Source organism: Phyllobates terribilis, unplaced genomic scaffold (assembly GCF_046119375.1).
Source record: "Phyllobates terribilis strain yellow unplaced genomic scaffold, ASM4611937v1 Scaffold_211__1_contigs__length_3443825, whole genome shotgun sequence".
NCBI lineage: Eukaryota > Metazoa > Chordata > Amphibia > Anura > Dendrobatidae > Phyllobates > Phyllobates terribilis.
Window position 1 is genome coordinate 3124137 of NW_027362971.1, and position 27609 is coordinate 3151745.

The 27609-nt window shown below is 42.8% G+C and overlaps 1 protein-coding gene across 2 annotated transcripts in view; it reads left to right on the forward strand.

Annotated features, from left to right (window-relative positions):
* Positions 1-27609, forward strand: part of PC (pyruvate carboxylase) — a 416466-nt gene that overhangs the window by 379997 nt on the left and 8860 nt on the right. For both annotated transcript variants that reach the window (XM_073665354.1, XM_073665355.1), the window contains exons 11-18: positions 10240-10384; positions 10515-10604; positions 10905-11126; positions 13111-13267; positions 14120-14360; positions 15256-15505; positions 18755-18999; positions 27376-27555. In XM_073665354.1, the coding sequence (XP_073521455.1) occupies positions 10240-10384; positions 10515-10604; positions 10905-11126; positions 13111-13267; positions 14120-14360; positions 15256-15505; positions 18755-18999; positions 27376-27555 (1530 nt within the window). The remainder of the gene's footprint in view (positions 1-10239; positions 10385-10514; positions 10605-10904; positions 11127-13110; positions 13268-14119; positions 14361-15255; positions 15506-18754; positions 19000-27375; positions 27556-27609) is intronic.

The window sequence follows — 27609 nt, forward strand, 5'->3', positions numbered from 1 at the left end:
GCTTTGCTGCTTCTTTAGTGAAAAAAAGCAGTATGTGAAACTCATTTATTTTTGTGATTTTTCCCAAGTTTGCCATTTTGTTTTGATCACCTGAAATGGCAGTTTGGATTAGGACAGTTTAATTAAATTAGTGATGCATGAAAAAGTAAACATTGGCTGACTCAATGTGTGAGATTGAACAATACCTGCTGCCAAAGAAGGTGTGAAATTGAACAATCTCCCAGCAACTCAATGGCAGACCATAGTATAAAAAGTAAATGGTGTCATACAAACTAAATGCACTGCAGGTGTCTTAGGTAAACTATTCCTGAACAAATCACCTCCCCCACAGTACATTTGTAACTCTGGTTAATATGGTTTCACATATGTCTTTCATTGGAGACCTGTGTTCATGCTTCTGTGGTGTAAGCAAAGCTGAACTTTGGGATCCTGAAAAGCACACCAAAACCTGCTTTTTTGCCGCAGCTTCTTTCCTGCCAAGAGATCAGATTTTGCTGCAGAAAAAAAAACGCTGAAAAAACACCTAGTGTGAACATAGCCTTAGGCATAATGTACCCCCAATTACAAATTAAACAACAGAATATTAGTAATCACCTTGGAGTTGCCCCACACCAACAACAGCACAATTGCTGCCCATTTTCGAGAGTGCATACACCTCCCGCAGCCCAGTAAACCCAATGTAAACAGAACACTTATGGCTGGAGAGGTTCTTGCTGGATTGTAAAAGAGCTGCGTTGTAGACTTTCTTCTAGGAAATGATATGTTCAGCAGCTATCAGCATAGCTTTATGGAAGCCATGATCTTATCAAAAAAATAAATTGGACAGTTGATAGCCGAGTGTGTAGATTATTCCGAGGCATTTACTGCCGGGCTTCTCAGACACTTCATTTATAAATGAGTCTGTTGGTCTGGAAAGTGCAATTTGCAGAAGAAGAGTAAACTGGTTAACAGACGAGCAGCCGTACAATTCTCACTCCTTGGCTGGAGCAAAGTGCTCTATACCGGAGCTCTGAACCGGTGTCCTAGTAATCACTAATATGCTGATGAATGACAGAATCCGATTAGGTTATAGCTTATAGAGATTATCTTTTCTTCCAGTAGCCAGCTGACTGATCTACAGTAGTTGTAAAAAAATCAGTTTCTTCTAAGCAGTCACCTTCAGTAAACCCCGTATAGAAAGGATTCTTTACTGTAAGAGCCTAAAAAGTCATGCTAGATTTTCTGCTAGCATTTTTTTTTTATTAAATTTCTCTTTTCTTGCTCTTATGAAATATGATTATCCCACCTTTCCAATAATTTATTTATATAAAATATAACTAGGACTGCTTCTAACCGGTAAGAGTCTGCTTTCTGGAAAAACCCCGCCAATCCGCGTGATCTGGAGCGGCGCTTTGCATGAAAAAATCAGTGCCCACTCAATATAAGAATAGGAATGGACTTAATTCAGGAACAAATGTATTATAGATAACAGACGAACACCGAAGAGAACAAAAGAGGAAATCTGAAACTGATGCAATCCTTCTATTCATACAATATCAATGGCTAAGCCATTATAATCCGGGTTTTCTTCGATGAACTGGCCTGTAATGAGTAGTATAATTTTTTTTCTCAGGTGTAGTATAGTGATGCAGAAGAGCATAGAGCTCCATAAATTGAAATACAAGAAAATTTAAATCTTTTCAAATTTGGGAATATCCAGGGCCTCAACTATGTAATGTATTGTGAAACGATTACCGTATTTTTAGGGCTTAGGACTTGCCTCACTAGAAGTAAGACGCACCCCAGATTTAGACAGCATACCTCACAACTTTTAATCACAAGGAGAAGGGCGTGTATTGTGTCACAAAGTGTTTTCATCCACTATTATACAACTTTCATAGCTCCCATACAGCATGATGTCCCCCAACATGCCCTCACACAGTATGTCACCACATTGCACCCCTCACACTGCCCCCCCATAGTATAATGATTACACAGTGACCCACCCCACAGTATGATGTCCCCACACACAGTATGATCCCACAGTACATTCCACCACACACCATGTGATGCCCTCACAGTACATTCCATCACACACAGTATGATCCCACAGTACATTCCATCACACACCGTGTAATGCCCTCACAGTACATTCCATCACACACAGTATGATCCCACAGTACATTCCACCACACACAGTATGATCCCACAGTACATTCCCTCACACACAGTATGATCCCACAGTACATTCCATCACACACAGTATGATCCCACAGTACATTCCATCACACACAGTATGATCCCACAGTACATTCCATCACACACAGTATGATCCCACAGTACATTCCATCACACACAGTATGATCCCACAGTACATTCCATCACACACAGTATGATCCCACAGTACATTCCCTCACACACAGTATGATCCCACAGTACATTCCACCACACACCGTGTGATGCCCTCACAGTACATTCCATCACACACAGTATGATCCCACAGTACATTCCCTCACACACAGTATGATCCCACAGTACATTCCCTCACACACAGTATGATCCCACAGTACATTCCCTCACACACAGTATGATCCCACAGTACATTCCATCACACACAGTATGATCCCACAGTACATTCCATCACACACCATGTAATGCCCTCACAGTACATTCCATCACACACCATGTAATGCCCTCACAGTACATTCCATCACACACAGTATGATCCCACAGTACATTCCCTCACACACAGTATGATCCCACAGTACATTCCATCACACACAGTATGATCCCACAGTACATTCCATCACACACAGTATGATCCCACAGTACATTCCATCACACACAGTATGATCCCACAGTACATTCCATCACACACAGTATGATCCCACAGTACATTCCATCACACACAGTATGATCCCACAGTACATTCCATCACACACAGTATGATCCCACAGTACATTCCCTCACACACAGTATGATCCCACAGTACATTCCCTCACACACAGTATGATCCCACAGTACATTCCACCACACACCATGTGATGCCCTCACAGTACATTCCACCACACACAGTATGATCCCACAGTACATTCCACCACACACCGTGTGATGCCCTCACAGTACATTCCATCACACACAGTATGATCCCACAGTACATTCCCTCACACACAGTATGATCCCACAGTACATTCCCTCACACACAGTATGATCCCACAGTACATTCCCTCACACACAGTATGATCCCACAGTACATTCCATCACACACAGTATGATCCCACAGTACATTCCATCACACACCATGTAATGCCCTCACAGTACATTCCATCACACACAGTATGATCCCACAGTACATTCCCTCACACACAGTATGATCCCACAGTACATTCCATCACACACAGTATGATCCCACAGTACATTCCATCACACACAGTATGATCCCACAGTACATTCCCTCACACACAGTATGATCCCACAGTACATTCCCTCACACACAGTATGATCCCACAGTACATTCCATCACACACAGTATGATCCCACAGTACATTCCATCACACACCATGTAATGCCCTCACAGTACATTCCATCACACACAGTATGATCCCACAGTACATTCCCTCACACACAGTATGATCCCACAGTACATTCCATCACACACAGTATGATCCCACAGTACATTCCATCACACACAGTATGATCCCACAGTACATTCCCTCACACACAGTATGATCCCACAGTACATTCCCTCACACACAGTATGATCCCACAGTACATTCCCTCACACACAGTATGATCCCACAGTACATTCCACCACACACAGTATGATCCCACAGTACATTCCCTCACACACAGTATGATCCCACAGTACATTCCACCACACACCTTGTAATGCCCTCACAGTACATTCCATCACACACAGTATGATCCCACAGTACATTTCCCCCACACACCGTGTAATGCCCTCACAGTACATTCCATCACACACAGTATGATCCCACAGTACATTTCCCCCACACACCGTGTAATGCCCTCACAGTACATTCCATCACACACAGTATGATCCCACAGTACATTTCCCCCACACACCGTGTAATGCCCTCACAGTACATTCCATCACAAACAGTATGATGGCCTCCAAAGCTCCCCACATTTCACCACCATGGTCTGATGCTCCCACAACCATCCCCCCTCATATTCCCCACAACATGATATGATGTCCCCAAAGTTGTCACCCACACAGTATGATTGCCCCCACAGTCCCCCAAACAGCATGATGGTCCCCACACAGAATGATGCCAAAAGTACTCTCAAAAACGCAATGACTGACAAAATTTAAAAAACAAAATACAACTTACCTTACCCCCGTTCCTACAGAGTGATGATTTGGTCTGTGCATTGAGTGGACTGAGGCTCCACGCAGCAGGTGCAGTATAGTGATGTGATTGTGCCTGCTGTGGTGAGACTCAGTTCAAATGCACAGAACGAATGATGGCACAGAGGGGCTAAGGACTCTATGACACTGTTCTAGTCTCTTTCTGCTGATGCAGACCGCACGGGTTACTGAGCTCAGTGATTGGCTGCATGGGTGATGTCTTCTGTAGTTGTGCCGTTACACCAGCAGCCAGTAAACTAGAGCAGCAGCGGGGAGGCAGTACTGGACTTGGGAAGGGTAAGTAATATCCAATTTTCTTATTTTATCCCAGCGCAAGCCATCATTGGCCGGAAACCTAACACCAGAAAAACCGCACAGTCTAGGAGCATTTAAAAGGCTTTCCAATGAATACACTGAATAATGAATACTGGTAGGATATTTTTAACAGCCTATTTGCAAAATTGCGTTTTCTTTTTTTTTTTTTTTTTATGCGTTGGAGAAATAAAAATACATAAGCTGTGAAGGTGACTATGCCCTTTACACCAATGATATTAAGAGGACTTTGGGTCGTTTCCCCACCATTTGACTTTATAATCCTCATTATTGACCATACTGTATGCTCGAAACCACCAGTGACAAGTGCTGTTTTCCATAGTTATGTTATTTTTACATCCTGTTTCCCACATTTTTTTAAACTTGTAATGCAAAAATTTACACCGTGAGTTTATTTTTATAAATTTGTCCAGCATGAAAAGTTATGAAACTTTGCAAATCACTTTATTAGGGATTTGTCATTATTCATTGTAAAAAATTCATATCAGTGGCTTCCAAACCCCGCTTTTTCCCCAGTCTATTGCATACCCTTAGCTGCACTGATATCAGAATGTACTCATTTGGAGTACAGATGATTGCAGTGATAGGGACGGCACCTTTCTAATCTTTTGAATGTTGTGCTTATCACAGCATTCCCCTGCTTCAGCCTTATCCCCAGAGTTTGGAGTACAGATGATGGCAGTGATGGGTCAAGTCTCACTAACTTTGGAGATAAGCTGGAGGTAGGAGATTGTTCTGATAATCACAACACTCAGAGGAGGAGACAGGTGCTGACTGATCACTGCCATCATCTGTACTCCAAATGAGTATGTTCTAATATCAATGCAGGGAAACGGACCGTAGAAAATCCTGGATTTCCAAGCCACTTGCATGCATTATTTTTTTTACAGGGGTGAAGACAAATCCACTAATAAAGTGATTGTCAAAAGTTTCATATCTTCCCTGCTGCACAAAATTATTAAAAAAAAAAAAAAAAGTGAGGTACCAGTTTTTTTGGATCCAGGGTCTTCACATAGAAGTGGTCACCGGTGGTTTTCCTACTCTTATATAATAGCATTTTTGACCTCCGCACAGCATTATCATAGTCAGGGAAGGTATGGTAACTGACTAACTGGTGAATACCGGCTCTCCAGTGTGAGGACTTTGCTCGCCGGTCGCCCATACCGTGCCCCCTGTGAGTTTGTGTGATGGAGCGGGGTAGTGGAATTTACTGCAGTCTCCCAAGAAGTCTTCTGCTAATTGCTTATCAAGCAGAAGACATGCACATTTAATATCCATGTTAGTATGACTTGAGTCAGTGGATCTGCTTTGATTTCCTGCACAAATCCTGGAATCCTGCTCCGCGTTCGTCATCCGTGAGTGACAACATGCCATCATAAGCACAATTTACACCCGAAATCTCCGTTACTGCTGCCCGTCTTCCGGCATAAGCCTGATTTTCTAGGACCCTTTTCTCTCGCGCTGCCCCCACGTTTGCAGCCCCGCTCTAATCATTGCGGCTCTAATTAGCAGGTCTTTGAGCGACCACAGCGATTCTGTAAGCAAGCTCCCTGGAGTCAAAGAAATGGGACATTGGCGTCATCCTGTGTGTGCCGGTCTCAATCTTCTATCAAGTTTATTTTTTTTTTCTCATCCTTTCTTGCCCTTGTTCTTTCACACCATATTTTCCTCTCAGATAATATTCTGCTAAATCTAATGAAAATGCATTTGGTAAGCTCTTGTCGCAGAACAGAAATGTCTGCAAGGAACTGTTAAATTGTGCCCCGAAAAAATGGTCTTCCTTGTGTAATCTCTGGTGTATTACTGTCAGATGGCAATCTTGGAGCACTTGGAGCTTAATGGGGGCCGCGCATAAGTTTTCTGATAAGTCTCATTGCAAACTTTTGTGATATTTCATCATCAGCATAAGTGGACCCTGCATTAGTGGGCCCTGCCCTTAGGGGTGTACAACCAAATTGTTTTAATCTGTTAAAACGGCCTTTTTTAGTCATAGCTTTTAAAGGGGTTGTCCACTACTGTTCTATAGATGGTCTATTTTTAGGATAGAAAAAAATAGTCCTTGGCACTCCAAAATGAAGATGATTTTTTTCTCCTCAGATTTTATTTGTAAGGCAACATTTCGGTCCTTTACCTGGGCCTTCATCAGACGCAAATTGCCATTGAATTATCAACACTCTGAGTAACATTAAAGCCACTATAAAGTAAGATAAAATCACAGTTTATTGGAAACCATTAAAAACAACAAAGAAATATATATGCCATACATAGCATTTTAGGTTATATTTAAGGAAAGAAATCTGGTAGACAAATGCTAGGAAGCAACCCAATCTCATATGGAGTGGGAAAAAGACACCAGAAAAACAGGAGATGGAGACAAATAGTAAAGAAGTCATCAATTTGATCACATACCATCCATGAAATCCAAATCAATCACAGTCCCCATCACCAGATAAAAAGGTTAAACCTGTACCATAGTGTGTCACGCTGAGTGTGAGTTACACCCCTTTGAGAAAGCGATATACACGAAACGCGCGTCAGGGGCGGTAGGAAGGACACGATCAGAGCTTATTATAGGGAAGCTTTAATATACTGACACACTATGGTATATGTTTTACCTTTTTGATCTGGTGATGGGGACTGTGATTGATTTGTATTTTATGGATGGTATGTGATCAAATTGATGATTTCTTTACTATTTATCTCCATCTCCTGTTTTTCTGGTGCCTTTTTCCCACTCCATATGAGATTCTGTTGCTTCCTTGCATTTGTCTACCATATTTCTTTCCTTAAATATAACCTAACATGCTATGTATGGCATATATATTTCTTAGTTGTTTTTAATTGTTTCCAATAAACTGTGATTTTATCTTACTTTATATTGGCTTTAGTGTTACTCCGTGTCTTGGTAATTCAATATGTTTTGGAGTATGCCACTTGTCTATCTAATTCATTGATTGTGGGAGAGCATTGAAATGTTTCAAGATATGTTCTCAACCTGGCTATATATTGAGTGCTGTTTGAATTTTGTTTCAATACAAATTGCCATTGGCTGTGCAACCTGATATTTTGTTATCGTTCAAATTGGTCAACTGTCTCCCCTAAAATTTTTCTACCATAGTCAGAGGAGAAACATTATACAAAGGCAACCTTAAGCAGAATGGGTGAGGTTTCTCCTCTGGTTATATCCCCTAGTTCACGCATGGCAATTAATGACTGATGAGGGTCCAAGCATAGGACTGAAACGTTGTAAGGCAATCCAACAAAACATTCTACCGTTTCGGTCCAATACTGGGATCTTCATCATACACGAATTGCCATGGGTGAAGTAGGGGATATAACCAGAGGAGAAGCATTTTAGAAAGGCAGCATTAGTGAGGTAAGGTTTCTCATTTTGTTATATCCCCTATTTGGCAATTCGTGTCTGATGAAGGTGCAAGAATAAGACTTAAACGTTGAATTTTATTGTAAGGCAATCCGATAAAAGATAGAGTGCTTGGCACTCCAAAATCAAGGTGATCTTTTTCTCAGATTTTATTTGTAACGTTTCGGTCCTATACTTGGGCCTTCATCAGACACGAACTGGCATTGGTCGAATAGGGAATATAACTAGTTGAGAAGCATTATAGAAAGGCGACCTTAGTGAGGTAAGGCTTCTCATTTTGTTATATCCCCTATTTCGTTATGTCCCCTATTTGACCAATGACAATTCGTGTCTGATGAAGGTGCAAGCATAAGACTGAAACGTTACAATTTTTTGTTGGATTGCCTTGCAATAAAATCGGAGACAAAAAATATGTGCACTCCAAAATGAAGATGATCTTTTTCTCAGATTTTATTTATAAGGCAGTCCAACAAAAAATTGTAATGTTTCGGTCCTATACTTGGGCCTTCACCAGACACTAATTGCCATTGGTCAAATAGGGGATATAGCCAGAGGAGAAACATTATAGAAAGACGACCTTCGTCACAATGGATGACACTTCTCTTTTGGGTAGATCTCCTATTTCACTAATGGCAATTCGTGTCTGATGAAGGTCCAAGTATAGGACTGAAAAGTTGTAAGGCGATCCAATACAAAAATTCTACTGTTTCGGTCCTTGGACTTTCATCAAATACGAATTTCCATTAGTGAAATACGGGATCTAACTAGAGGAGAAGCATTATAGAAAGGCGACCTTAGTGAGGTAAGGCTTCTCATTTTGTTATATCCCCTATTTGACCAAAAGCAATTCGTGTCTGATGAAGATGCAAGAATAAGACCGAAACGTTGCAATTTTTTGTTGGATTGCCTCACAATATCTGAGACAAAAAATATAAAGTACATGGCACTCCTAAATGAAGATTATCGTTTCCTCAATTTTTTTCTATTGCATATGGAACACCTTCTTAAGCCTCCTTCGCCTAATAGGAGTTCCATATATCCTTAGATCTTATTTTTACGATAGGTCATAAATATCAGATCGGTGGGGGTGCAGCACACATGGCACACCCCGTTGATCAGCTGTTTCCGGTGCCAATGGCTTGCGGATGTGACCAGTTGCGTTGCTGAACAGCACTGCTGTGTCAAGTGCATAGTGACGGCAACCGGAAACTGTAGATATCACCCTATTTGAATAAGGGTTGAAAGTGAAGTATTGGCCGTGGCAACTAATCGCATCCCGGTGTTGCACCCCCTCCAATTTGATATTGATAACCTATCCTAATGATAGGCGATCAGTATAAAAGTACTGGACAACCCCTATAACAACATAGCTAAATACAGCTGCTTAAATTTTTTTGTAGATGATAGAGGTGAGAGTTTAAATAGTCTGTCATTTCAACAAACTTTTCATAAATCGATAGTATGTCAATATAACAAACTGCATGAACCAATTGTACAAGTGCATATCAGAAACTTTGTAATATATCTTTTCAGAGAAATATACTTCTTTGTCCACTTATGAGCCACTTTTTCTCCTCGCTCATCTCCTGAACTTAACATTTATCGTTGAAAACCTCTAAAAACTGTCTTATTCAGGACACTGAGGGATCAGATTACAGCTGAAGTCTATAGAGAAGGTAAGGAGGAGAAGGTAGGAAGAGCACAGTGAGAGAGACACAGACAGATCGTGCTACTGCTTTCCAGTAAGAGTTATTTCCAATGCTGGATTCACAGGTACACTGCTCATTACTGCTGTATAATGCCTTGCATCCTGCTGCTGCTTCTTAACATGTGTTATATAGAGACGAGAGCAGGAATCCCTCGTGTCTCTGTGCTGTGTACGAGAGACAGCAAAGCATTTAGTCTCCACCCACTAGCTCAGAAACAACTGAAAAATGAGAGAGAGCAGCAACAAAGGTGAAAAAGGCAGAGTACAAGTTGCATAATGACCAGAAATAGTGTTATTTCTCATGAAACAAGACCGAAAAAGTCACCTGAAATGACAGGTATATTTTGAAGATCTGGGTTTAGGGTACAGTGAATTTCTCACTTTTACTCATTTCTATTTTTCTTGTATTTTTTTCATGTTTTCTTTAATTCTCTTGAGGATTTTTTTTTGTATGTTTTTCTATAGACTAATATTCCCTTCTTGCAAAATGTCTTGAATAATCATCAATTCCTGCACGGAACAGTGGACACCCAATTTATTGATGAAAATCCTGATCTCTTCAACCTGCGACCTGTGCAGAACCGAGCACAGAAGCTCCTTCACTACCTAGGTGAGAGGAGCGACGTATATACGGGTCACACTTGTTGTAATGAACATATTAAATGCAGACCGGGTCGATGGAAAATTGGTAAGTGAAATGAGGGCAACGACTGATGATGTTGAACAAACGCCTTTTGCAGGTCACGTGATGGTAAATGGACCAACCACTCCCATTCCCGTTAAAGCCAAGCCATCGACCATAGATCCCGCCATTCCTCAAATCCCAATGAGTAAGTATTATGAACTACCGTTCATTTTTAGAACCTTATAAGATTAATATGAAAAGTGATATCCTGCTGGGTCAGTAGACAAAGACCTTGATTCTATCATAGAAATTAGCTACGGATAGTTCTTTGGCCAGAGCAGTGTTCCCCGTGACAAAGCTTTTAAAGCTCCTCCCTTAAACCTTGCATTAAAATTAAATTGGTTGTATACCTTGCCAGTAAATTGGAAGAGTCATTAGATTATTGCTGATATTTTGGGAATATTCAATTTTCAGGATTGTCTTTCCTTTTTTTCCCCTATTTAAGGTGAGCCACCTCCGGGGTTCCGGGATATCCTTCTTCGTGATGGTCCAGAGGGTTTCGCAAAGGCCATCCGCAAACACCGTGGACTTCTGCTCATGGACACCACTTTTCGAGATGCCCACCAGTCACTACTTGCTACACGCGTTCGTACTCACGACCTTAAGAAGATCTCTCCGTTTGTCTCGCACAATTTTAATAATCTGTTCAGTTTGGAAAATTGGGGAGGTAAGGTCCGCTATGATTCCTAAATCTGTGAAATAAAAGTAGACTGGGAATTACGATTCCATTCCCCATGCTTGTATTAGATAGACCTTAAGGGGAATCTGTCATGAGGATTTTGCTATGTAATCTGACAACAGCATGATGTTGGGACAGAGCCCTTGATTCCAGCGATGTGCAACAACTGTGATAGAATCACAGTTTTCTCAGCTCGGAATGTTGAGCTGTGTATAACTCCGCCCACACCACTAATTGGCAGCTTTATGTGTACATTGACAGAAAGCTGCCAATCAGTGGTGGGGGAGTGGTTGGACCAGGAAGCACGACACACCTAGTCTTGTAGTGATAATCTCCTGCTGATAAAACACTGATTTTATTGAAACCACAAAACACAGCGTAATAAGTGACACATTGCTGGAATCAGGGCCTCTGGCCCAAATCATGCTGTTTTCGGATTTCATATCAAAACCTGCTGACACATTCTCTTATATTGGATGGACTACTTGCTCTGCCAAGAAAATTTTGGTCTTTTAAAAAAAAAAAAAAAAAAAAAAAAAAGAAAAAATCAGGCCAAAAAAAAGTTCAAATGCAGATTTTGTTGTGGGTTTGCGGCAAATTGATGGCACTGCTGTGCTTGAAGAGAAACTATTTGGCCCCAATTCATCATCATTGTTTTTGCATATTTTAGGTTGTAAATTTAGGGTTTTTTTTACCCATTTTTAATGCTCAAAGTTTTAGGCTTCCTGTTAAATATCCAGATGTTTTCAGTTAATTCCTCATTGGAGATTTTCCAAAATGTCACTACATTTTAGAAGTTGTAATCTATTACCATAGTAAAGTACAAAATCTGTCTTAATCATTTTTTTGGTGCAGTTGAAGATTGAGGTGACATTTTAAAGCTTACTGAAGGGGGCATGTGACATTTTACTCAAAAAAGGGGCAAAAAAGCTATAAAAAAATCTTTGCATATGCGCCTAATTAATCAAGCACTGTGTCGTTTTGATGAATTTGTTGAATCTGTCCACATTAAAAAAAGGAAAAAAGTCATTTTTCAGAATTCCTATTGTTTTTCTACAGTTTGACCACTAGTGGCTGCTATTGTTCACCTTAATAATTTTGCTGCAATTCCACTCCTTACCACTGGAGGCTGCTGCTGTCTTTTGCAATTGCCCTTTACTATGATGGCATATTCTGAATCTGTGGAATCCATCCTGTTTCCTGTTTGGGCCTAGTTAAAGCCGCATGGATCTCTCACTCATTGCTTGAGTATTGTGTCTAGGTGTTTAGTCTCATTCCAGTTTTCAGCTCCTGGACTGTCTTACCCAGACTGTTCTCACCTATCTACGGATTGTTTCCTACAACTCCTTTGCCAACTCCAAGAACTTCTACTACCGCTTGCTGTTCTGCTTGGGCTCCTTCAGCCACTGGATTCCAGCAGTGCTACACCAGTATTGTAACACCATGACAAAAAAAATTACTTAAGTGAAAGCTGTCTTAAGCTTCATGCTGCCTGAAAAAACGGCAGTATGAATCAGGTAGCAGCTGCATTATTGCAATCGTTTTACTCTGCAATGCTGCTACATTTCACAGGAGACATCCTTTGAAAAGCAGACTGAGGGCTGTATCTTGGATGACTAGTCTAAGAGGCTGGTCTCCTGCAGCTTCTCCAGGCTTCCTTAGACTCCGATATCTCAGTATACACACATAGGGAGAGGCCTGTCAGTCAACTAGAGCTGGGCGGAGAGAAGCCATCTAGGACTGGCCTCTTGGGCTAGTCTTCGGAGATGCATTGTCCATGATGGCCAACCTTTGAAAGTTTGTTTTCTCTGAAATGCAGCAGTGTTTCGGAGTAAAAAAAAATACACTGATGCGATAATGGATAGAGTTATTAGAGCTGGGCATTGAAAATGTTGGGTAACTGGTCATATTTGTCCTAGGCTCTGTACACCGTATGGTGGAACATCGAACATTGTCTTTTTTCTGGTTACAGGAGCAACTTTTGACGTCGCCATGCGGTTCCTTTATGAGTGCCCTTGGAGGAGATTGCAAGAGCTAAGGGAGCTCATCCCTAACATCCCCTTCCAGATGCTTCTCCGGGGTGCAAATGCTGTGGGTTATACCAACTACCCCGATAATGCAGTTTTTAAGTAAGTTTCCTGGTAAAAGAATATATTACAGATGTGTCCTCCTTTAACTTTGCCTTTCAACTCGTCATATCCCAAGAAGTGTGGAGTAAGATGACAAGTAAGACTTTGTTCACATTGTGTTTTAGGCTACTGTCAGTGGCTCCATTCGGGGCTTGCTTTTGAAGACCTGGAAAATGGGATTTGGACGTCTGCTCCGATGGGTCCGTTGACTGATCATTTTTGGCTGTATCCGCCTATCTAAAGTGAGCACCAAAGAGCTGTTGACCAAGTTTTGGTGCCAGCTTCAAATAGGCGGATACAGCTGCAAATGATCCATCAACGGCCCCATCGGCGCAGCTGTCCAAATCCTATTTTTCAGGACTTCAGAAGCAAGCCCCGATGGAGACCACTAACAGTAGCCTAAAACACAATGTGAACGTAGTCTTGTCATCTCACTCCGCACTTCCATACTTCGGCACAAACATCCGAATCCCATTTTTCAGGGCTTCAGGCATAAGCACAGACGGAGCCACTGACATTATCCTAAAACACAATGTGAACATAGCCTAAATAAATCTTCTACATCCAGCAGATGCCTCAGACTGATCTGTTCCTACATTAAAAGTTCACGTTACTGGATAAGCTGCAATTTAATCATTTTTTATGAGAACTTGGGCCTTGAGCCATTAGTGTTTTTGCCAGATTTCTGGCGTAAAACACTTTGAAAAGTTCCAAACTTTTGCAACTTTTGGAGTTTTCATGCCAGTCTCTGCAAGACCCACCAAAGTGAGGCACCTTAATCCTGCAGAACCCATCATTGAGACTATAGGTTTAGTGCATTTCCAAGAACAAAGGTTTAATTGTTTTTTCCAGGTTTTGCGAAGTGGCAAAGGAGAATGGAATGGATATCTTCAGGGTGTTTGATTCATTGAATTATCTGCCTAATATGATTTTGGGCATGGAAGCAGCAGGCCAAGCAGGTGGTGTGGTGGAAGCTGCCATCTCGTACACTGGGGATGTGGCGGACCCCACTCGCACCAAGTACACATTGGATTACTATGTAAATCTGGCTGAGGAGCTTATCAAAGCTGGAACACACATCTTGTGCATCAAGGTACCGTATAGAGAATTTTGAGGGAATGTAATAACTTTTATGTGTGAAAAGTTGAGCTCCTATTTAATAGTGATACGTTTCCTACCGGTGTTCCACAGCGTGACAATGGGAGATTGTGCCCAAAGTCTACTTGTAATCTATTGCTACATATATGTATTGAATGGAAATATACTCAGAATTACAGAGCAGGAGAAGGACTTGTGTATTCTGGTTACACGTAAGCTGAGCAGCAGTACTCAATGTCAGACGGCAGCAGCAAAAGCTAATGTGATTTTAGGGTGTATAAAAAGAGAGCTAAAATTCATTCAGCCTAAGATATTGTTACACCTCTATAGACCACTTGTAAGGTCACATCTAGAATATGGGATTCACTTTTATCCATTTTATAAAGGATACTGGAAAGTTACTCAGTTCAAAGGCGGGCAACAAGATTATTACAAGAGATGGAGTTTAGGAAAGTTGGGCTGGTTTAGCTTAGAAAAAAGACACCTCAGGGGCAATCCCATTTATATGTATAAATGCATGTGTGGTCAATACAAAGGACGAACACATGATTTATTCCTTCCAAGGGTGATTCCGGCAGCTCAACAGGAAAGGGTTCTTTACAGTTAGAGCAGTCAGACTGTGGAATGCCGGCCACAAGAAGTAGTCACGGAAGATACTTTATCATCATTTATTAAAGGGCTGAATGATTTTCTCACAACTAACGGGGGCTATACATAATCTAGTGATAGAGAATGTATAGCTGGTGGAGAAAGGTTGACCTTGACGGACAGGAGTCTTTTATCCACCTATGTAACTAGATGTCTAGTATATATTTTTAAATGTAGAAGAAAAGATGTAACTCAAACGGATTGTACCCCTTTGCGTCATAGTCTGCTTTTCTGACTTCTAGGACATGGCGGGATTGTTGAAGCCAAAAGCTTCGGATTTGCTAATTCGAGCTCTCAGAGACAAATTTCCAGACGTCCCAATTCACGTGCACACCCATGACACAGCTGGTGCCGGGGTGGCTTCCATGCTGGCATGTGCACAAGCCGGAGCGGACATTGTGGATGTAGCGATTGACTCCATGTCGGGGATGACTTCTCAGCCCAGTATGGGGGCTATGGTGGCATGTACAAAGGGCACAGACCTAGACACAGGTAAAAAAAGCCCAATTGTCGAATATCCGTGTGTCCACCGATTTACAATAAAATACGGCATAAATATGTAGAATTCAGAACCCCTTATATTCCATAGCGAGGTATTCCTGTAATCGAACCCCACATAACTGACAATTTGGACACTTTTAGCCGATTTGCTCTCTTTAATTCTTTAGAATTGTTGATTTCTTGAAAAACAAAAAATCTTTATTGGGGATCATGTTTCGACTCACAATGCTACATGAATATTATAACTATGAGATGGCCCTTCTGTTAGCCAAAAACAGCAAGAGAAAGGAAAATCCTGGTCCATTTTGCAAGATAGAAAAGAATACAATGATCCACTGTATTCATTACAGTAGCAAGATCCCTACTGCCTGCTGCATACTGGTGTCAGTGTGTTACTGCGAGAAGAGGCAGTTCCTTAAAGGGAATGTATCAGCAGGTTTTTGCCATTTAATCTGAGAACAGCATAATGTAGAGGCCGAGAGCCTGATTCCAAGGATATGTCACTTGCTCAGCAGCTCTCTGTAGTTTTGGTACTATAAGTGTTTTATCAGCAACATATTATCTCGCAGGACTAGGTGTCACGTTCACAACAGTCCAGCTAATCTGTATAACCACGCCCCCACCACTGATAGGCAGTTTTCTGCCAATCAGTGGTGTGGGCGGAGTTACACAAAGCTCAGCATCTACAGCAGAGAAAACAGAGATTCTATCAAAACTGTAACAAGCAGCCCAGTAAGTGACACATGGCTGGAATCAGGGTCTCTGCCCCTACATCATGCTGCTTTCAGATTATATGGCAAAAAAACTATACTAGACGAGCTAAAAATGTCCACGTTAATTTATTTTTTCATCTGACTAGATAATGACATTAATAATGTAATACTTCTAGCTGCTGTATACATGTACATACATAGCTTCTCAGTAACTGCAGGAGACAAATAAATTCCCTTATATACAAGCAGAAGATGCCCATGTTCTTTTACCATTTCATTCGACCAAAATAACAAAATTATAAATACAATATATAGTATTAATGAATTTCCCTTTTTTTTTTCTTCTATTTTTACCATTGGTCTGAAAAAAAACCCAAAAACTCTGATTCTGGTCAGATGGTGAAAGCTACCGTAGCAATGACTCCTTTATTCTGCAGATTTCCATAGCAGGTTATTTTCCGCTCATATTAATGAAGGCACTTCTGGTACAGATCCTTTAAAGTGTTATCCTTTACGTATGTAGAGAATCCCCTTTATGGTGGCTGTGTATTAACGTCCCCCCTGTGTTCTCGCTGGCATTCGCTTTGGCAAGCTGTCTGGGCTTTAAAAGCAACAAATTGCAAGTGTTACATGTGCCCTGGGAGTGCTGCCTCTTAAGCAGTGATTAGCAGCTGGCATTGGACCCTGTTTAAAAAGCCTGGCGCTGGCACGTCGGGCAGGCTGTTGTTCGGTTACGTTACAGCTCACCCCTTTTGTGCCACCTCCAAGTTTGCAGTATAGGTCGATTTCTGCTCGAGCGGCAGTCCTCTGTGAATGATATATGTAGGTATAACACGGAAGTTTTAGCTTTACGTTGACTTATCATTTGATCGTAGTTAATCTGACGTTGCATTAGCATTTAAAAAAAACAAAAACCTATGAAGAATTGGGGTGAACCAAATGATAAAAGGTAACATTATACTAAATAGGGTTGTACACAAAAAGATGCATTAAAGCTAATCTGTTGCTTTGTTATAGGGACAGAGAGCCTGATTCCAGTGATGTATCACTTACTGGGCTGCTTGATGCAGTTTGGATAGAATCCCTGTTTTCTCTGCTGCAGATGTATCAGTGATTAGAATGCTGAGCTGTGTATAACTCCGCCCACACCCCTGATTGGCAGCTTCCTGTGTACACTGAGGAAGCTGCCAATCAGTGATGGGGGCGAGGTTACACAGATTAGCCTGACTGGCATGCACATGACACTTAGTCCTGCAGTGATAATCTCCTGCTAATAAAACACTGATTGTATTGAAACTACAGCACACAGCCTAATAAGTGACACATCCCTGGAATCAGGGTTTCTGTCCCTACATTTTGCTCTCAGATTAAGTAGCAGAAACCTGCTGACAGAATCCCTTTAATCAGTCACTCAGGTAGGATTTGTGTGTGCACAGTGACGAGTCTAATAAAGAGGTTTTCCCGCTTCAGAAAACCCCTGTCCTCCGGCTACAGTTTGTTTAAAAAGAATAAAAAATAAGAAAATCTGGCTTTACTCACCTTGCCCAGATCCAGGGTTAAATATCCACAACTGCTCACTGTTATTTTCTGCAGCACTGATGTCTCGTCAATAGCACTGCAGCCCATCATTGAACTCAGCAGCTCTAAGCATCTCATGCCAACAAGTCGGGGGGAGCTACTGCACTCACTGATTGGCTGCAGCGTTGTCGACATGACTGCAGCGCTTTAATCAATAACAGACACCAGGAGCAGTGGCCAAGACTCAGTGCTGGACCCTCCCGTAGTAGATTGTCGGGGAAGAGAAGGATCCGGTCTGTTGAATTCCAACCACTGATCCTTCTGTTCTCGGTGGAGATAAGCCGCTGCCAGATGACTCAATCAGCGGCTCTGTCATTCACAGTGTAGGAACTCTCGGCCAAGAAGAACACTCTTTTGTATAAAGGGGAGTCGGGAGAGAGACTTGTTGCTTGAATGATCTTTCAGCTGATACTGATTTAATGCGTTTGGGAGCCTTTAGAGTAAAAGGAGAGTTGGGGATATTGTTCAGTGATCTGATGACTTTTTAAGGAATAATGGAAATTAAAGTGCAGACCATTTCTGTCCAAAAAGATGCCTTTAGTTGTGCTTCTACCGTGGATGTCCGGAATTAACCTATTAGCTTGGGGTAGCGCATTCCAGAGAACTGGTGCAGCACGAGAGAAGTCCTGGAGATGGGAATTGAATTTTCAGACTATGTAGAAGATTGTTGGCATAATATAAAGCATCGGCAGTGGGGTAGACGTGTATGAGATATAGGAGATATATCTGTGGAAAGCTTTGTAACGAGACCATGCATTGACTTGGGTACAACGAGGCTAAGTATATGTTTTTGCCCTTTTTGGAGAAATGTTTAAAGAACATTGTCATATAATGGGGCAATACTAGATACAGATCAAGGAGAAGAATGGGACAGTGTCTAGACAATTCACTAGTCCTGGACATGCCCTTTTAAAAGGAGTTTTCCATTATTTTCCATTACTCTCCTCAGGAATCCAGCTGGAGAAAGTGTTTGACTATAGTGAGTATTGGGAAGTAGCTAGAGGCCTTTACGCTGCCTTTGACTGTACGGCAACCATGAAATCTGGAAACGCGGATGTCTATGAGAATGAGATCCCTGGAGGCCAATACACCAACCTTCATTTCCAGGCTCACAGCATGGGTCTGGGGAACAAGTTCAAGGAGGTGAAGAAGGCATATGCTGAAGCCAACAAACTTCTTGGAGACGTTATCAAGGTAATAATTTGTCAGGTTATGTCTCATATATGTGCGCTGCAATGGCTAATAAATCTACAGAAAAGGCTATTATAATGAAAGTACATGGTTTTATGTGACAGATATTACTGCTTGATAGACAGCGATGCAAAGTGGATACCAGGTTTCCCCGCACACAGGAGACTATTGTCTATGTCATTACTTTTTACCAATACCGGCATTACTAAATGTCGCTGACATACATATCATGGTAATTTAATCATACCTTTTGTACAATATCTTATGGCTTACATGGGACTGCAATTCTCCAACTAAATATATTTTTCGAGAGCTCTGATTAGCAATGAAGCCCGAGGCGGGGAATGATGTATAGCGGAACGGCATTAATTCTAGATTTTGAGCAGAACAGTTTGATTATATTAGACCTAGTTCTTTTTATGATACATTATATGTTACTTAAAATGGACCTGTCACCAAGTCAGTAGTGGCCAGTTCTTTGTCTTCTTTTACCCAGCTGCTGTCCTGAGTAATCCAGTTTTTGTTTTTGTTTTTTTTAAAATCTGCCATATGGTTCCAGGAATATGGATCTTTTTATATAGTACTAATATTTTTGGCCTTTACAAGGGGGTGTGGCTCACAGAGCCACCGTGAGACACGCCCCCTCAGGATCCCGTGAGACACGCCCCCTCAGGATCCCGTGAGACACGCTCCTTCAGGATCCCGTGAGACACGCCCCCTCAGGATCCCGTGAGACACGCCCCCTCAGGATCCCGTGAGACACGCCCCCTCATGATCCCGTGAGACACGCCCCCTCAGGATCCCGTGAGACACGCCCCCTCAGGATCCCGTGAGACACGCCCCCTCAGGATCCCGTGAGACACGCCCCCTCAGGATCCCGTGAGACACGCCCCCTCAGGATCCCGTGAGACATGCCCCCTCAGGATCCCGTGAGACACGCCCCCTCAAGATCAGCTTGAGACCATAGAAGCTGCTGGGGACCCTCCTGGCGACTTTGTCTCCCATGCAGCGTGGCCTTCTTTTAAAGTATGGTTCCACTGAAGCACCGCTTTGTTTCAGAGTCCAACATACATGGCTGAAATCATGCAGCCAGTGTCAGATACAGGATGCACATGGTTCGGACAGTATGTATCAGCTGTCAGGTACCCTTTATATTGAGAGTGTTGACACATTTTTGCTAAGTGCCTCGTACAGATTATAGGCTAAAGTCCCCCACACACATCACGAGATGGGCCAACAAACGATGGTACAACGACCTCAAACACATCACTGGCTGACTGCATCGATCGATATTGGGAAAAAAAAATCCAACACGCCCGACCAGTGTTTTTGACTGATTACGAAATTTCCTCAGGTGGGACAGTCAGTCGCTCGTTTCACTGAACCAGCCAACTATCATTTGTTGTGGTCAAAATGTGCCATTTCAAAAGGTCTAGGAGACATTTTAGGAGGTCCTGACCATCTTGCCGTATAAAGTCCATTTCTCTGGCCCTTTATTGGGAGATACAGAAGCTACGATCAACCCTTAAGAGAGGGCAGAGTATAGTTTGTGTATCCCCCAATGAAGTCTACAAGGAAGAGATTTTATGGTGAGTACCAAAAAATCCTTTCTTCCGTGCCGAAATACAGAAAGGAGATTTTACAATTCGAAACAGTAATGACTAAAGTAATAATGTGTACACCGATGTGTCTGTGATCATTTATCATTGGCTGCAGGTCCCTAATTTTCCACCCTATGTAGTAGTCTGTTGTATCGACATCACTGTCACATCAGTACATGGGTTTATCGGCAGGTAGACCTCATCCGGTAGTCCGCTGTTTGTCGGCTTTGCATGTTTTACAGTCTTATCTTGTGAAATCAAAGTGTTTTCTTTTTTTTTATCATTACTAATTTGAACTGGTTCTGTGCTAAGATAGTAATGAATGAAATCTGGTTACTTTACCTTGATTATTAATAGATCATAACTAGTGTTGAGCATTCCGATACTGTAATATCGGGTATCGGCCGATATTCGCGGTATCGGAATTCCGATACTTAATTCCGATACTTTTACAATATCGGATACCGGAATCGGAAGTTCCCATAATGCCTGCGCTCTGTAGTGTCTGTGAAGGATGACAAGTTGGATGGCAGCGCGATCCAGCCTGTCATCAGAATGCCATCCCAGCGGGGGAGAATTCTCCTGATTGTTTAAAAGCCGGCGGGCGGTATAAAGCCGCCGGCTTTTAAACAATCACACAGCCCCATACTGCTTCCCCGCAGCCTCCCACCCCGATCCTCCGCTCCCCTCGCCTCCTCCCATCCCGATCGTAAGTTAGGACCGGGCGGGGAGCGCAGCTCCAAGGAGCGGGGAGTGAAGGACCCGGGCGGGGAAGCCGGCAGTGAAAAGACTTCACCGCCGGCTTTCCCGTTCTGTGCTGCGCTTTCCCGCCGGTTATTTCAAATGAACAGCTGAGGTATCAGGTGATGCCGATCAGCTGTTCATTTGAAGTCGCCGCGTTGCCCTCAGAGGGTTCATGTGAGTTCATGCTTGACTGCAAGAACTCACATGAACTTTCCCACGGCCGCACAGGTCAGCCTCACCTCCCAGACCCGTCATGATTAGGGTGTGTGCGCGATGTTTGTGCGGGTGTGCGCGGTGTCTGTGCGATGTGTGCGGGGTGTCTGTGCAATGTGTGCGGGTGTGTGCGGTGTGTGTGCGTGCAGGCAGACATAGGCCGATGTGACACTACTACTCCCATCGGCCTATGTCTGTCCCCCGTCCACTCCTGCCAGCAGGATCAGCTCGATGGGAGCAGTAGTTCCCATCAGACTGATCCTGCTATTTAAATTGCCCTACTGTGTCCCCAATAAATGTTAAATACATGTCATTGGTGGCCAGTGGTTGCCTACAATAAATTAGTTTATACATTACCTGTCCCCGCCGATCGCCACCTAAAATAAAGTAAAAAATAAAAAACTACACCTATACTCACCAAGACACCTAATTCCCCGAAGCCATCGATCTCCTGTAATAAAATATAAAATAATAAACCACAACCTTATCCTTACCCCTCCGTAGTAGTCCACGAGTGTCCCACGAAGATCTCCAGTTCAGAGCAGCCACATAGAATGTGACCGCTCTGAACCGCTGCCGCCGCTAGAATGACGGGGCCGTAAGGGTTCGCCGGAGTTCAGGCAGCGCTGCTCCGGTTAGCTGCTTTACGGCCCTGCTGTATAGTGAGAAATTCCCACGGTACAGCAGTGCCGTAAAGGAGGTCTCCGGAGCTGCGCTGACTGAATGCACTCCGGTGACCTCAGTCAGTGGCTCCCGCTGCCGGGAGCGGACGTGTTCCCGGCAGCGTGAGCTTACAGCAGCCATGCACAGCTGTCACCATCTCCAGATGTGACAGCTGTGCATGGGAGATCAGCGCAGGAACGTGGACAGGTAACTATTATTTTTAGTAAACTAAGAATTAAATAAAATTGTGTGTTTTATTTCAAATAAATTATTTTTTTCTGGGTGTAGTGTGTGTTTTTTCTTTTTAACACTTTGTAGGTTAGTAGTGGGGGTGTCTTATAGACGCCCATCATTACTAACCTGGGCTTCATGGCAGCTGGCGCTGACATGAACCCCACCACTATTACCCCCTGCCACCGCACCAGGGCAGCGTGGAAGAGCGAGGCTAAGTGCCAGAGTTGGCGCATCCTATGGATGCGCCATTTCTGGGGCGGCTGACGACTGGTGTTTCTAGCCTGGGAGGGGGCCAATATTCATGGCACCCTTCCTGGGCTATTAATATCAGCCCCCAGCTGTCTGCCTAGCCTTTGCTAGCTATTAAAATAGGGGGGACCCCACGTCATTTTTTTTGGGGGGGTCCCCCATTTTAATAGCTAGTAAAGGCTAGGTATTCAGCTGGGGGCTGATATTAGTAGCCTGGGAAGCTCCGTGGGTTTTACCCCCTTCCCAGGCTTCAAACATCTGCCCCAGCCGTCTGCTTAACCTCCGCTAGAGACTAAAATTATGGGGGATCCCACGCCATTTTTTTTTTAAATAAATCCATTATTTTAACACTAAATGACATTTGAGGAGTTAATAAAGATGCAGTCCCTAAATTATTATTTATTTTTTAATTAATTTTTCCCAAAACTTTTGACGTGGGCTTCGCCATATTTTTGTATGCCAGCCAGGTACAGCATCCAGCTTCTATGAACGCGCCATTTTCCGGGGTGGCTGCGGACTGCAATTTTCAGCGGGGGGCAGAAAGCTTGGGCCTCCCTGCGCTGCAGATTCCATCCCCCAGCTGCCTAGTTGTACCTGGCTGGACACAAAAATAGGGAGAAGCTCCACGTTTTGTTTTTTTTAATTATTTCATGAAATTCATGGAATAATTAAGAAAAAAAGGGCTTCCCTATATTGTTGTGTCCAACCAGGTACAAATAGGCAGCTGGTGGTTGGGGGCAGCCCGTTCCTGCCTGCTGTACCTAGCTGGACCCAAATATAGTGCAAAGCCCCACGTCAATTTTTTTTTAATTATTTCAGGAAATTCATGAAATAATTAAAAAAAAATTATGTGGGGCTTCGCCCTATATTTGTGTCCAGTCAGGTACAGCAGGCAGGAACGGGCTGCCCCCAACCACCAGCTGCCTATTTGTACCTGGTTGGACACAACAATATAGGGAAGCCCTTTTTTTCTTAATTATTCCATGAATTTCATGAAATAATTTAAAAAAAAAATGCGTGGGGCTTCGCCCTATTTTTGTGCCCAGCCAGATACAACTAGGCAGCTGGGGGCTGGAATCCGCAGCGCAGGGAGGCCCAAGCTTTCTGGGCCACCCCCGCTGCAAATTGCAGTCCGCAGCCGCCCCAGAAAATGGCGCGTTCATAGAAGCGCCATCTTCTGGCGCTGTACCCAACTCATCCAGGGCCCTGGTGCGGTGGCTCACTGGGTAATAAAGGGGTTAAGGCCAGCTTGGCATTATCAGCTGGCCCTAAGCCCGAAATTCATGGGGTCACGCCAATATTAGACATGACCACCATGAATTTCTAGTAAAGTATTTAAAAAAACACAACACCCAGAAAAAAGTCCTTTAATTGAAATAAACACACAATTCTTTATTGTTCTAAATTAAACCATACTTACCATCACGCCCATTCCAGCTGAAGCCAACGATCTCCTGCAATAAAAGTAAAATAATAAAGCAACATCATCCTTACCTTTCCATGGCTCCCACGACAGCTTCAGCTCTGCTACATCGAGATGACAGGCTGGACCGCAGCAGAACGCTGCCATCCATCCTGTCATCCCGCAGACACTGAGAAGCGCAGGCATACTTCCACTCCTCAGTGTCTGGCTGTGACGGCATCCAGATGAGCCGAGGTCATGTCCAATGAACTCAGCTCACCTCATGTACGTCACTGACAGCGTGGGAAAATTCTCCTGCACTCAGCACTAAAGCGTGAGAATTTTCCCACGCTGTCAGTGACGTGCATGAGGTGAGCTGAGTTCATTGGACATGAACTCGGCTCATCTGGATGACGTCACAGAGAGACACTGAGGAGCGCAAGCATGCCTGCGCTTCTCAGTGTCTGCGGGATGACAGGCTGGATGGCAGCGTTCTGCTGCGGTCCAGCCTGTCATCTCGATGTAGCAGAGCTGAAGCTGTCCTGGGAACCATGGAAAGGTAAGGATGAGGTTGCTTTATTATTTTACTTTTATTGCAGGAGATCGTTGGCTTCAGCTGGAATGGGCGTGATGGTAAGTATGGTTTAATTTAGAACAATAAAGGATTGTGTCTTTATTTCAATTAAAGGACTTTATTCTGGGTGTTTGTGTTTTTCTTTAACTTTGACTATGGGGTTAGTAATGGGGGTGTCTTATAGACGCCTCTCCATTACTAACCTGGGCTTGATGTCAGCTGGCATTATAAGCTGACATCAACCCCAACCCTATTACCCCCTGCCACCGCACCAGGGCAGCGTGGAAGAGCGAGGCTAAGTGCCAGAATTGGTGCATCCTATGGATGCGCCATTTCTGGGGCGGATGACGGCTGGTGTTTCTAGCCTGGGAGGGGGCCAATATTCATGGCACCCTTCCTGGGCTATTAATATCAGCCCCCAGCTGTCTGCCTAGCCTGTGCTAGCTATTAAATTAGGGGGGACCCCACGTTATTTTTTTGGGGGGGTTCCCCCATTTTAATAGCTAGTAAAGGCTAGGTATTCAGCTGGGGGCTGATATTAGTAGCCTGGGAAGCTCCGTGGGTATTACCCCCTTCCCAGGCTTCAAACATTTGCCCCAGCCGTCTGCTTAACCTCCGCTAGAGCCTAAAATTAAGGGGAACCCCACGCCAATTTTTTTTTAAATAAATCCTTTATTTTAACACTAAATGACAAGTACAGTAATCAACACTGTCACTGTACTTATTATATATGTGACTGACATGTTTCTATCTATCTAATCTATGTGTGATTCTCTATTCTTTCTATTCTAAATTGTCGGGTACAGATGCTGAATTGCCGGCCGGCTTTCTTAAAGAGACGGTGCATGAAAACACTATTATTTTTTTAAATAAATCCTTTACACTAAATGACAAGTACAGTAAGCAACACTGTCACAGTACTTCATATATATGTGACTGACATGTTTATATCTATCTAATCTATGTGTGAAGCTCTATTCTGTCTGTTATAAATTGTCGGGTACAGATGCTGAATTGCCGGCCGGCTTTTTTAAAGAGACGGTGCACGAAAACACTAATATTTTTTTTTAATAAATCCTTTACACTAAATGACAAGTACAGTAAGCAACACTGTCACTGTACTTCATATATATGTGACTGACATGTTTCTATCTATCTAATCTATGTGTGATGCTCTATTCTTTCTGTTGTAAATTGTCGGGTACCGGTGAATGCCGCTGCTGAATTGCCGGCTTTTCATGTCATTCTACATTATTCTTAGTTGTTTTACTTCATGTAGAATTAACCTACAAGGAAAGAAAGGGTTTATTTTCATTCCGATATTTGTGTCCCATTGACTTGCATTGGGTTCCGGTATCGGAATCGGCGATATCCGATACTTTTTGGGTATCGGCCCGATCCAATCCGATACGATATTTCCTGATATCGGAAGGTATCACTCAACACTAATCATAACCCTTGTGCACTGTATGATGTATGACCCAACATGAGAATATTCAATGCGTTGGGTTTCTTAATTGGGATCTGTTCACCTTTCTATGCTACTTCATTGCCCTGGTTTAAAGCAATATGTACATGAAGTATCCAGGTCGTAATGAATTTATCAGAGTTTCTTAAGACTCACATTATAATTCATTTTAATTAATGCTCACTGACCGGTTCCGATCTTGAATTAATTGGCTACAGTTTCTAATAGCTTGGGAAGGAGTAATGATAGATGAGAAAAAAAAGACTAGATGTTAACACCCGTGTAGATGAAGATCTAAGATAATTAAATAGCTCCGCTTTAATAATTAACAGCTTGATAAACCACACCAACCTCACTGGAAGAACAAAGGTTATCCTCCTGTGGTACGTTAAAGAAAAGTCTGTCACAGGACAACAAGGGAAGCTCCTTTGACCTAGCGAGACAGTCCCAACCGAGCAAGACACTTTTCCTTAACTTTTTTTTTTTTTTAGTGTCTACTCAGGTCTTGAACTCACAACCTTCATATTACAGATTAATGGGAGCTTTAGTGTGCTGAGCTACAAGCTCTAGTAAAACTTATATATAAAAAAATATTCTGAAGTCTTGTAGTTTTCACACTAGCCACTGAGCTCCATAAAGGGGTGATAATTCTTGTATGGTAAAGATAACTTTTCAGTAGTCTCATTATCATCACAGGCAGGATTACAATGACAGGTGACACCTATATGTAGGTAACAACTGATCCACCATTCGCAATCTGTGATGGTCACTGTTCTCTACCTCTGAGTAATGACCTCTGTACGTATCACAGTTCATGCGTAGAACACACGGATGGGGCCATTGACTTTCTAGTTAAGAAGACGAGAGTCGCTTTGTGCTCAGTTTGACCTCATTTTCATCACTTTTACAAGCGGACACAAAAATGTGGTCTACTGTGTTTTTTTTGCTTCGTGGAAAAAGGTAGGAGCTGCCTAAAATGAGGTCAGATAGAGCACAAAGTGACTTAAAGTCAATGGCCCCATCAACAGATCCTGTAAATCCCAGTTTCTAGGTCTTCAAACAGGAGCCATGGACGTGTGTCTAAACCGTGGCGTGAACCCGGCCTAGGTAGTCTTTCGACGGGTTCAGTATATTTCTATGCGATATACCTGCCCTTCAGTAAATTTGTCAAGACAAATTGCACAGTTCTTCAAAGAAAAATAAGTAATTTCGTCTTCCCATTTTGCTCTAGGTAACTCCTTCCTCCAAGATCGTTGGAGACTTGGCTCAGTTCATGGTGCACAATGGGTTGTCTCGTGAAGAGGTTGAAACTATGGCGGATGAACTCTCCTTCCCGCTCTCGGTGGTGGAATACCTACAAGGTTATGTTGGAATTCCCTATGGAGGTTTCCCAGAACCCTTACGCACAAAGGTAACTACACTCCTTCTCTATGAATATTAATGACTTTCTAACTTTCAGACCTAC